At 39.1% G+C, this 13527-nt stretch overlaps 1 protein-coding gene across 1 annotated transcript in view; it reads left to right on the top strand.

Annotated features, from left to right (window-relative positions):
* The window catches only part of SLC49A4 (solute carrier family 49 member 4), an 89052-nt gene that overhangs the window by 36286 nt on the left and 39239 nt on the right, over nt 1–13527 (top strand). Inside the window, exon 4 of the mRNA XM_027535474.1 lies at nt 7589–7718. Within this exon, the coding sequence (XP_027391275.1) occupies nt 7589–7718 (130 nt within the window). The remainder of the gene's footprint in view (nt 1–7588; nt 7719–13527) is intronic.

Here is a 13527-nt window from a genome sequence, read left to right on the forward strand (position 1 = left end):
TAAATCATATATCTGATAAGGAACTTGTATCCAGAATATATTTTAAAAAACTCTTAGAATCCAGCAACAAAAAGTCAGTTTGATTAACAAATGGGCAAAAGACTTGAAATAAACATTTCTCCAAAGAAGATATACAAATGGCCAACAAGCACATGAAAAGATCTTCATTGTCATTAGTCATTAGGAAAAGGCAAATCAAAACTGTAATGAGATAAACTTTACAACCTAGTAGGGTGACTATAATCAATAAAATGGAAAATACAGTAACAAGTGTTGAGAAAGTGGAGAAATTGGAACCCTCATACATTGCTGGTAGGAATATGAAAGGGTACAACCACTTTGGAAATAGTTTGGCAGTTTCTCAAAATGTTAAACATAGATTACCATATGACCCACCAGTTCCATTTCCAGGTATATGCCTAAAGAGATGAAAACATACATCCATGCAGAGATTTGTACACAAATATTCATAGTAACTATATTCATTATAGTCACCAAGTAGAAACAATCCAAATGTCAGTTAACTAAGTGGATTTTAAAATGTGATATATCCATTCAATGGAATACTGTTTGGCAAAAAAAATAAAGTACTGCTCCAACATGGGTGAATCTTGAAAACAATAAGCTAAGTAAAAGAAGCCAATCACAAAAGACTATGTATTATGAGATTCCATTTGTAAGAAATGTCCATAGTACTCAAATCCATAGAGATTGAAAGAAGATTAATGATTGCATAGGGCTGGGAAATTATTCAATATCACAGTAATCCAAGTCTATGCCCTGACCAGTAATGCTGAAGAAGCTGAAGTTGAATGGTTCTATGAAGTCCTAAAGACCTTCTAGAACTAGCACCCAAAAAAGATGTCCTCTTCTTTATAGTGGACTGGAATGCAAAAGTAGGAAGTCAAGAGATACCTGGAGTAAAATTTGGCTTTGGAGTACAAAACAAAGCAGGACAAACGCAAACAGAGTTTTGCCAAGACAATGCACTGATCATATCAAACACCTTCTTCCAACAACACAAGAGAAGACTCTACACATGGACATCACCAGATGGGCAATACCAAAATCAGGTTGATTATGTTCTTTGCAGCCAAAGATGAAGAAGCTCTATACAGGCAGCAAAAACAAGACTGGAAGCTGACTGTGGCTCAGATCATGAACTCTTTATTGCACAATCCCTAGTTTCTTCTAGAGAAAATCACTAGACCATTCAGGTATCAATTCAGTTCAGTCACTCAGTCGTGTCCGACTCTTTGCTACCCCATGAATTGCAGCACCTCAGGCTTCCCTGTCCATCACCAACTCCCGGAGTTCACTCAAACTCATGTCCATTGCGTCAGTGATGACATCCAGCCATCTCATCCTCTGTCGTCCCCTTCTCCTCCCATCCCCAGTCCCTCCCAGCATCAGGGTCTTTTCCAGTGAGTCAACGCTTTGCATGAGGTGGCCAAAGTATTGGAGTTTCAGCTTCAGCATCAGTCCTTCCAGTGAACACCCAGGACTGATCTCCTTTAGGATGGACTGGTTGGGTTTCCTTGCAGTCCAAGGGACTCTCAAGAGTCTTCTCCAACACCACAGTTCAAAAGCATCAAATCTTTGGCGCTCGGCTTTCTTCACAGTCCAACTCTCACACTGATACATGACCACTGGAAAAACCATAGCCTTGACTAGACGGACCTTTGTTGGCAAAGTAATGTCTCTGCTTTTGAATATGCTATTTAGGTTGGTCATAATTTTCCTTCTAAGGAGTAAGCGTCTTTTAATTTCATGGTTGCAGTCACCATCTGCAGTGATTTTGGAGCCCAGAAAAATAAAATCTGACACTGTTTCCCCATCTATTTGCCACGAAGTGATGGGACCAGGTGCCATGATCTTAGTTTTCTGAATGTTGAGCTTTAAGCCAACTTTTTCACTCTTCTTTTTCACTTTCATCAGGAGGCTTTTTAGTTCCTCTTCACTTTCTGCCATAAGGATGGTGTCATCTGCATATCTGAGGTTATTGGTATTTCTCCTGGCAATCTTGATTCCAGCTTGTGCTTCTTCCAGCCCAGCGTTTCTCATGATGTACTCTGCATAGAAGTTAAATAAGCAGGGTGACAGTATACAGCCTTGACGTACTCTTTTTCCTATTTGGAACCAATCTGTTGTTCCATGCCCAGTTCTAACTGTTGCTTCCTGACCTGCATATAGGTTTCTCAAGAGGCAGATCAGGTGATCTGGTATTCCCATCTCTTTCAGAATTTTCCACAGTTTATTGTGATCCACACAGTCAAAGGCTTTGGCATAGTCAATAAAGCAGAAATAGATGTTTTTCTGGAACTCTCTTCCTTTTTCCATGATCCAGCAGATGTTGGCAATTTGATCTCTGGTTCCTCTGCCTTTTCTAAAATCAGTTTGAACATCTGGAAGTTCATGGTTCACATATTGCTGAAGCCTGGCTTGGAGAATTTTGTACCTTACAAATAGCTGTGAAAAGACGAGAAGCAAAAAGCAAAGAAGAAAAGGAAAGATATACCCATTTGAATGCAGAGTTCCAAAGAATAGCAAGGAGAGATAAGAAAGCCTTCCTCAGCGATCAATGCAAAGAAATAGAGGAAAACAACAGAATGGGAAAGACTAGCGATCTCTTCAAGAAAATTAGAGATACCAAGGGAACATTTCATGAAAAGATGGGCTCGAAAAAGGACAGAAATGGTATGGACCTAACAGAAGCAGAAGATATTAAGAAGAGGTGGCGAGAATACACAGAAGAACTGTACAAAAAAGATCTTCGTGACCCAGATAATTACGATGGTGTGATCACTCACCTAGAGCCAGACATTCTGGAATGTGAAGTCGAGTGGGCCTTAGAAAGCATCACTATGAACAAAGCTAGTGGAGGTGATGGAATTCCAGTGGAGCTATTTCAAATCATGAAAGGTGATGCTGTGAAAGTGCTGCACTCAATATGCCAGCAAGTTTGGAAAGCTCGGCAGTGGCTACAGGACTGGAAAAGGTCAGTTTTCATTCCAATCCCAAAGAAAGGCAATGCCAAAGAATGCTCAAACTACCATAGACCATTCAGGTATGACCTAAATCAAATCCCTTACGATTATACAGTGGAAGTGAGAAATAGATTCAAGGGATGAGATATGATAGACAGAGTGCTTGAAGAACTATGAATGGAGGTTCGTGACATTGTACCGGAGGCAGGGATCAAGACCATTCCCAAGAAAAAGAAATGCAAAAAAGGCAAAATGGTTGTCTTTGGAGGCCTTACAAATAGCTGTGAAAAGAAGAAATGAAATGCAAAGGAGAAAAAGAAAGATATACTCATTTGAATGCAGAGTTCTAAAGAATAGCAAGAAGAGAAAAGAAAGCCTTCCTCAGTGATCAATGCAAAGAAATAGAGGAAACAACAGAATGGGAAAGACTAGTGATCTCTTCAAGAAAATTAGACATACCAAGGGAGTATTTCATGCAAAGATGGGCACAATAAAGGACAGAAATGGTATGGACCTAACAGAAGCAGAAGATATTAAGAAGAGGTGGCGAGAATACACAGAAGAACTATACAATAAAGGTCTTCATGACCCAGATAACCACGATGGTATGATCACTCACCTAAAGCTAGACATCCTGGAATGTGAAGTCAAGTGAGCCTTAGGAAGCATCACTACAAATAAAGCTAGTGGAGGTGGTGGAATTCCAGTTGAGCTATTTCAAATCCTAAAAGGTGATGCTGTGAAAGTGCTGCACTCAATATGCCAGCAAATTTGGAAAACTCAGCAGTGGCCACAGGACTGGAAACAATCAGTTTTCATTCCAATCCCAAAGAAAGGCAATGTCAAAGAACGTTCAAACTACCGCACAGTTGCACTCATCTCACACACTAGCAAAGTAATGCTCAAAATTCTCCAAGCCAGGCATCAATAGTACATGAACTGTGAAATTCCAGATGTTCAAGCTGGATTTAGAAAAAGCAGAGGAACCAGAGATTAAATCGGCAACATCCACTGGGTCATAAAAAAAGTAAGAGAGTTCCAGAAAAACATATATTTCTGCTTTGTTGACTACACCAAAGCCTTTGACTGTGTGGATACCAACAAACTGGAAGATTCTGAAAGAGATGGGAATACCAGACCACCATACCTGCCTCTTGAGAAATCTGTATGCAGGTCAAGAAGCAACAATTAGAACTGGACATGGAACAGCAGACTGGTTCCAAATCAGGAAAGGAGTATGTCAAGGCTATTTATTGTCACCCTGCTTATTTAATTTATATGGAGAGTACATCATGTGAAATGGTGGGCCAGATGATGCAGAAGCTGGAATCAAGATTTCTGGAAGAAATATTAATAACCTCAAATAATACAGATGACACCACCCTTATGGCAGAAAGTAAAGAAGAACTAAAGAGCTTCTTGATTAAAGTGAAAGAGGAGAGTGAAAAAATTGACTTAAAACTCAACATTCCGAAATCTAAGATCATGGCATCTGGTCCCATCCCTTCATGGTAAACAGTTGGGGAAACAATGGAAACAGTGACAGACTTTATTTTGGGGGGCTCCAAAATCACTGCAGATGGGCTCTGCAGCCATGAAATTAAAAGACACTTGCTCCTTGTAGGAAAAGCTATGACCCACCTAGACAGCATATTAAAAAACAGAGATATTACTTTACCAACAAAGGTCCATCTAGTCAAAGGTATGGTTTTTCCAATAGTCATGTAGGTATGTGAGAGTTGGACTATAAAGAAAGATGAGCACTGAAGAATTGGCGCTTTTGAACTGTGGTGCTGAAGAAGACTCTTGAGAGTCCCTTGGATTGCAAAGAGATCCAACCAGTCCATCCTAAAGGAAATCAGTCCTGCATATTCATTGGAAGGACTGATGTTGAGGCTGACACTCCAATACTTTGGCCACCTAATACGAAGAGCTGACTCATTGGAAAAGCCCCTGATGCTGGGAATGATTGAAGGCGGGAGGAGAAGGGGACAACAGAGGATGAGATCGTTGGATGACACCACTGGCTCAATGGACATGAGTTTGAGCAAGCTCTTGGAGTTGCTGATGGACAGGGAAGCCTGGTGTGCTGCAGTTTTTGGGGTCGCGTAGAGTCAGACATGACTGGGCGACTGAACTGACTGACAGAGTTTCTTTGGAGGATGATGGAAAAGTTTTAAACCTGTGGTGATGATTGTAAAACTTACTGAATTATGGACTTTAAATGTGTGAATTCTATATCTTATGAATTATATCTCAGTGAAGCTGTTTACAAAAATGCTGGTAGAAAGATGGACAAAGAATACAAATAAGGCAATCACAGAAGAAATACAAATGGCCACTAAGCATATGGAAGATGCTTATTCATTTTTACTCATAATTAAAAGGACTGTAAAGTAAAACAATGCATTAAATTTGTTCCTAAGATTGATAAAAAATAACAACATTGTTTGTGGTTAGTGTCTTATAGAAATATTGTACCTTTTTGCTAAGAATATAGCCATAGACTTAGAATTATCCTACTGAAAGAACATCTAGAAATCACTTAGTCTATTCCCTTTATTGACTCAGAAAGAGTAAGGAATTCATTCAGTTTATAAGTTAATTAATGGGATATACTGGTCTATACTCCAAGGTTTCCTGACTTTTCTATTAGAGTCATGCTTTTCTACTAAATTGAGCACAGTTAAAAGCTGGGACTTCCATGTGCCAGAATTCTGGAGGGAAAGATCAGGACTCCTAGGAACTTTTCCTTCTATAATGGTGCCCAAACTAAGATTGATCAGATGTTCATTTTACTTTTCATTGTTTCATGAGCGTGTGTGTGCTAAGTCATGTCTGAGTCTTTACGACCCTGTGAACTGTAGCCTACCAGGCTGCATTGTCTATGGGATTCTCCAGGCAAGAATACTGAAGTGGGTTGCCATGCCCTTCTCTGGGGGATCTTCCCAACCCAGAGATCAAACTTGCATGTCTTGTGGCTCCTACATTGCAAGCAGACTCTTTACCACTGAGCCACCAGGGAAGCCCTTTGATTGTTTAATAGCCTACATTAGCTGGTCTTGTGTTTGTTAAATTTTGCTCTCTGTCCCTTGGTTTCTTTTTTTGGGGATGCTTCCCTGTCATGTTCAGATTTTCCATAAAGCCTATATATTAAGTCTGTTCTACACAAAGCATTAGAATATCCTATCATTGATCAAATAAACTTTTTCCTGTCCTAGTCTTACCAATTTTCTAGCCTAGTCTTTATTTTTGAGGGCCATGCTTATCAAACAGTCATCCTAGGCCTGTTTAAAGATCTCTGTTATAGATAATACTGTTGGCTTTTAATGGGCTTTCTCCATAGAGGAACATTTGTTTACTGCTTCAGTCCTCTTTTTATGTAGTGTACCATACCATAAGTCTGCCATACTTATTTCCTTGTATGACTTCTTACCTGCTGGAAGTTATATCTTTGCACATCAATCTTTCTCACAAGACTGAGCTGTTTTGTCTAGGCAAGTACTATATTTTGCTTACCTGTATATAACTATTTGCTTATCTATATTTATCTGTATATACATTTATAGATATATCTGTATATATCTATATATGTATATTGTCACCCAGCTTATTTAACTTGTATGCAGAGGACATCATGCAAAATGCTGGGCCGGAGGAAGCTCAAGCTGGAATCAAGATTGTTGGGAGAGAGATTAATAACCTCAGATATGCAGATGACATCACCCTTATGGCAGAAAACGAAGAGGAACTAAAGAGTCTCTTGATAAAGGTGAAAGAGGAGAGTCAAAAACGGGCTTAAAACTCAACATTCAGAAAACAAAGATCATGATACCTGGTCCCATCACTTCATGGCAAATAGATGGGGAAACAATGGAAACAGTGACAGACTTTATTTTCTTGGGCTCCAAAAATCACTGCAGATGGTGACTGAAGCCATGAAATTAAAAGACACTTGCTCCTTTGAAGAAGAGCTATGATTAACCTAGACAGTGTATTAAAAAGCAGAGATATTACTTTGCTGACAAAGGTCCACATAGTCAAAGATATGGTTTTTCCAGTAGTCATGTACAGATGTTAGAATTGGACCATAAAGAAGACTGAGCGCTGAAGAATTGATACTTTCGAACTGTGGTGTTGGAAAAGACTCTTGAGAGTCTCTTGGACTGCAAGGATATCAAACCAGTCAGTCTTAAAAGCAATCCTGAATATTCATTGGAAGGACTGATGCTGAAGCGGAAACTCCAGTACTTTGGCCATCTGATAGGAAGAGTTGACCCATTAGAAAAGACCCTGATGCTGGGAAAGATTGAAGGCAGGAGGAGAAGGGGACAACAGAGGACGAGACGGTTGAATGGCATCACGGACTCAATGGACATGAGTTTGAGCAAATTCCAGGAGATGGTGAAGGACAGGGAAGCCTCGCATACTGCAGTCCATGAGATTGCAAAGAATTGGACACAACTGAGTGACTGAGCAACAACAACAATATATCTAAAGCTGCATTGATGCTCAATAAATATTTGTTAAAGAAATACTTGAAATGTTGAACTTTTTGTGTTGTCTGATTAACATTTTACTTTTTTTGTTTCGTTTTTCAGAATTTGGAGGTGTCTGCTTACTATTTTCTGCAACTCTAGCTTATTTCCCACCTCGGCCACCTCTTCCTCCCAGTGTTGCTGCAGCTAGCCAGCGGCTGAGTTATCGACGGAGCTTTTGTAGATTATTAAGGTAAATATTTTTTTTTTTTTGGTTGCGGGGGGGGCGGCAAGAATACTGGAGTGGTTTGCCATTCCCTTCTCCAGCAGATCTTTCCAACCCAGGGATTGAACCCAGGTCTCCCACATTGTAGGCAGACACTTTACCGTCTGAGCAACCTTCGTTTCCAAGGCAAACCATTCAATATCACAGTAATCCAAGCCTATGCCCCAACCAGTAACAATGAAGAAGCTGAAGTTGAACGATTCTATGAAGACCTACAAGACCTTTTAGAACTAACACCCAAAAAAGATGTCCTTTTCATTATAGGGGACTAGAATGCAAAAGTAGGAAGTCAAGGAACACCTGGGGTAACAGGCAAATTTGGCCTTGGAGTACGGAATGAAGCAGGGCAAAGGCTAATAGAGTTTTGCCAAGAGAACGCACTGGTCATAGCAAACACCCTCTTCCAACAACACAAGAGAACACTCTACAAATGGACATCACCAGATGGTCAACACCAAAATCAGATTGATTATATTCTTTGCAGCCAAAGAAGCTCTATATAGCCAGCAAAAACAAGACCAGGAGCTGACTGTGGCTCAGATCATGAACTCCTTATTGCCAAATTCAGACTTAAATTGAAGAAAGTAGGGAAAACCACTAGACCATTCAGGTATGACCTAAATCAAATCCCTTATGATTATACAGTAGAAGTGAGAAATAGATTTAAGGGACTAGATCTGATAGATAGAGTGCCTGATGAACTATGGACTGAGGTTCACAATATTGTACAGGAGACAGGGAACAAGACCATCCTCATGGAAAAGAAATGGAAAAAGGCAAAATGGTTGTCTGAGGAGGCCTTACAAATAGCTGTGAAAAGAAGAGAAGCAAAAAGCAAAGGAGAAAAGGAAAGATATACCCATCTGAATGCAGAGTTCCAAAGAATAGCAAGGAGAGATAAGAAAGCCTTCCTCAGTGATCAATGCAAAGAAATAGAGGAAAACAACAGAATGGGAAAGACTAGAGATCTCTTCAAGAAAATTAGAGTTACCAAGGGAATATTTCATGCAAAGTTGGGCTCGATAAAGGACAGAAATGTTATGGACTTAACAGAAGCAGAAGATATTAAGAAGAGGTGGCAAGAATATACAGAACTGTACAAAAAAGATCTTCATGACCCAGATAATCACGATAGTGTGATCACTCACCTAGAGCCAGACATCCTGGAATGTGAAGTCAAGTGGGCCTTAGGAAGCATCACTATGAACAAAGCTAGTGGAGGTGATGGAATTTCAGTTGAGCTATTTCACATCCCGAAAGATGATCCTGTGAAAGTGCTGCACTCAATATGCCAGCAAGTTTGGAAAGCTCGGCAGTAGCTACAGGACTGGAAAAGGTCAGTTTTCATTCCAATCCCAAAGAAAGGAAATGCCAAAGAATGCTCAAACTACTGCACAATTGCAGTCATCTCACACGCTAGGAAAGTAATGCTCAAAATTCTCCAAGCCAGGCTTCAGCAATACGTGAATCATGAACTTCCAGATGTTCAAGCTGGTTTTAGAAAAGACAGAGGAACCCGAGATCAAATTGCCAACATCTGCTGGATCATGGAAAAAGCAAGAGAGTTCTGGAAAAACATCTCTTTCTGCTTTATTGACTATGCCAAAGCCTTTGACTGTGGATCACAATAAACTGGAAAATTCTTCAAGAGATGGGAATACCAGACCACCTGACCTGCCTTTTGAGAAACCTATATGCAGGTCAGGAAGCAACAGTTAGAACTGGACATGGAAAAACAGACTGGTTCCAAATAGGAAAAGGAGTACGTCAAGGCTGTATATTGTCACCCTGCTTATTTAACTTATATGCAGAGTACATCATGAGAAACGCTGGGCTGGAAGAAGCACAAGCTGGAATCAAGATTGCCGGGAGAAATATCAATAACCTCAGATATGCAGGTGACACCACCCTTATGGCAGAAAGTGAAGAGGAACTAAAGAGCCTCTTGATGAAAGTGAAAGAGGAGAGTGAAACAGTTGGCTTAAAGCTCAACATTCAGAAAATGAAGATCATGGCATCTGGACCCATCACTTCATGGGAAATATATGGGGAAACAGTGGAAACAGTGTCAGATTTTATTTTTTGGAGCTCCAAAATCACTGCAGATGGTGATTGCAGCCATGAAATTAAAAGATGCTTATTCCTTGGAAGGAAAGTTATGATCAACCTAGATAGCATATTGAAAAGCAGAGACATTACTTTGCCAACAAAGGTCCGTCTAGTCAAGGCTATGGTTTTTCATGTGGTCATGTATGGATGTGAGAGTTGGACTGTGAAGAAAGCTGAGCACCGAAGAATTGATGCTTTTGAACTGTGGTGTTGGAGAAGACTCTTGAGAGTCCCTTGGACTGCAAGGAGATCCAACCAGTCCATTCTGAAGGAGATCAGCCCTGGGATTTCTTTGAAAGGAATGATGCTAAAGCTGAAACTCCAGTACTTTGGCCACTTCATGCGAAGAGTTGACTCATTGGAAAAGACTCTGATGCTAGGAGGGATTGGGGGCAGGAGGAGAAGAGGACGACAGAGGATGAGATGGCTGGATGGCATCACCGACTCAATGGACATGAGTTTGAGTGAACTCCGGGAGTTGGTGATGGACAGGGAGGCCTGGCTTGCTGCAGTCCATGGGGTCGCAAACAGTCGATTCGCAAAGAGTCGGCAGTTAAAGTGGAATGTACTTCTGCCAAAAAGTAATGGAAAATTTCTCTTCACTGTGTTTTTAAATTGAATTTAAATTAATTAAAATGAAATAAAATTAAATATTAGTTCCTCAGTTGCACTAATCACATTTCATGTGCTCAATAGCCACATTGCACAAGTGCCTACCATGGTAGGTAGCATAGCTATGTAACTCTGTTTCTCAAACTTTGATTCATAGCCAGCTAATTTAGTAGGCTGACCACCTTTTTTTCTTAAACAGAATAGAAAGGAATAAAATAGAACAGAAACTATTATTATATCACACGTAATAATGATACATATTTTGGAGTGATACTTTTGTTTCAGTACATACATACTGAATCTCTGTGTACTAAGTCACTAAGTAAATATTTCTTACTCTGGAATATAGTAAAAAGTTTTGAAAACCACATCTACAGCATCTAGTAAATTGCCTTCCACATAATAGGCAAAGTAATAATATTAGTTCAGTTGACTTGTGATCAGTGGCACACATTTGTAAGTTGAGAGTTAAAATGATAGGTTTGGTTTTTTTCTAATGCTATTTAACCAAGTTTTTCTCCATGCAAAGCTAGAGGTTAGAGAGCAATAGGTAAGCTAGAGAGGTAGATTAAGGTCAGATTACGCCATCCTAATAATTTGAACTATTCTGTGGGAAGTGAGGAGTCATGGCAGGGTTTTAAGGTAAGGAGTTACGGAAAATTCTGTTCGAGAAGGAAAAAACAACTTAAAATGATGATCACTTTGACCACAACAAACCACTTTGTGTTTGCTTCTAATTACCCTAGAGTCAAGATCTTTATTCTGTTTAAACTAGAGAGTATAAGTATAAGATCTTTCTTCTCGATTAAAGCCCCTTTGGGCTCTCCAGGGGACTTCTTTGGACATGCCGTGGTCCATTTCCCTAACCTACCTGTGTAATTCAAATCCCTGGTCCTTCAAAGAACTTCTGAAATCATCGCTTCCTAGATTAATCGGAATAACTGCTTCTCTAGATTCTAATTCCATTGTCTAGGCAGGAAAAAAAAAATCATTGGTTATGCTTCAAAGTTTCCATTGTCTACTTCCTGTCCACATGATTCCCATCACTTCAGATGTATATAACCTGTGTGACCTAGTGTAAACATTTCTCTCTCTTTATGTATCAGTTTAATGTTTGATGGTGGTTGTTTTTGACTTTTAGACTTAAAGAGTGTTAAGTTGAACATGTTCCTTGCTTCAGGATACATGAACACTTTTATTCATTCATTCATTCTTTTCTTTATATTTCTCATTCCCATTCCCTTTTCCCTACCTAGGCTACCTTTCAAATGCATTTTATGTGTATCTCTTTGTGCTTTTGTAACATTTGTATTGTTTTGTATGCTTCTATTTTTATCTAAACAGTGACATATTTTGTATCTCATTCTGTTTGGCTTTTTTCACTAAACACTATGTGGTTTTTATAAAATACTTTTTATTTTGGAAATAGGAAGGTAGAACAGTATAACCTCCATATCCACATAACCAAATACCAACAATTACCACTTTGTGGCCAATATTGTTTCATTTGTACACTTCCCTCTTCCTGTATCATGAAGCAAATCCCAAATGATAAATCATTTCATCCATATATATTTTAACATGTTTGTGTTAAAAAGATAGGAACTCTTTTAAACGTAAATACGTTATTATTGTTACACTGAAAACATTTTAGCAGTAGTTTGCTACTATCAAATTGGTGTTTCAATTGTCTCATAAATGTCATAAGTGCTTTTTGTTTGTTTAAGTCAGGATCTAGATTGGAACCATGCATTGCAGTTGGCTCAAATGCCTTATAATCTCTAGGTTTCCTTCCATCTCCCTCTCTTTTCTTTGTAATTGTTTGTTGAGGAGCCAGCTCTCTGTCTCCAAGGTCTGGAACATGTTGATCATCTCTTTGTAGAGTAGTTTGCCCCTCTGCCCTCTGTATTTCCTGTAAATTGTTAGCTTGAACTGCATTCTGATTCAGGTTTTGGTTTTGATTTTACAGAACTACCTCCTGCTGTCTTCTTCCATCAGAAGGCACATGATATCTGGATAACTCTGATTTTGTGGTAGCCATGCTCTGTTCTCGAGATAAATCTCTGTACTTTGTGTATACCTAGTTCTCTGTACTCTGTGGTATGAAACCATCACATTTTTTATACCCATTCCCACTGTGTACTCTGCCTCCAACTCATTGTCACCACAGATACCACTGCAGTGACATCCTAATATGCGTCACTGTAGACAAGACTTCTTTGGAAAACAGACCTCACACAGCATTGCTGGATCATCAGCTATTTTAAGCTGAATTTGCCAAGTATTGTCAAATTGCTCTAAAAAAATGCCTACACTTGTCTACACTTTCATCAGCAATGCCCATTTTCCTATATGCTTGCCAAACTTGGCATTATCCATCTTTCTAATTTTCAGTAGTCCAGTGGGTAAAAATAAATCTATCTTTTGTTTAATATGCATTTTCTGGTTGTTAGTAAGTTTGAGACTCTCATGTAGTTGTTTGCCATTTAGGTTTCATCTACTGTAAATTCCTCTTCATAGATTCTACCCGTGTCTCAGTGGTAGTTTCTGTCTTTTTCTTAATGATTTACATATTCTAGATATAAATTCCCTGTTGATTTTTAAAAGTTCAAATATCTATTCCCATTATATCAGCTGTTTACTAATTTTCTCAGTGAATGTCTTATTTATAACTTCCTGATCTTTTTCTTTCACATTTACGGATTTACCTAGACTCTGTGTTAGTATATGGTGTTAAATACCGGGAGGTTTTCCCTCTCTGTAAAATGATCTAGTACCATTCACTAAACAGTCCTCATCCATTTTATTTTTGTAGTGCCAGCTTTATTGTAGGTAGAGTTTCTGTGTCTTGGGTCTCTTTTTTCCTTCATTGTTCTCTTTCTTCTTGAGCAAATACCATGCTATATTTATTACTCTGGATGTGCAGTTTGTCTTAATATCTGGTAGGACAAAGACTTCCTTTTTCACATTTTTCAAGGATGAGTTAGCCTTCCAAGGACTTTTATTTTCCCACATGAACTTTATTCTTAGATTTCTTTTAAAAATTCACCTGGAA

Source organism: Bos indicus x Bos taurus, chromosome 1 (genome assembly GCF_003369695.1).
Source record: "Bos indicus x Bos taurus breed Angus x Brahman F1 hybrid chromosome 1, Bos_hybrid_MaternalHap_v2.0, whole genome shotgun sequence".
NCBI classification, from domain to species: domain Eukaryota; kingdom Metazoa; phylum Chordata; class Mammalia; order Artiodactyla; family Bovidae; genus Bos; species Bos indicus x Bos taurus.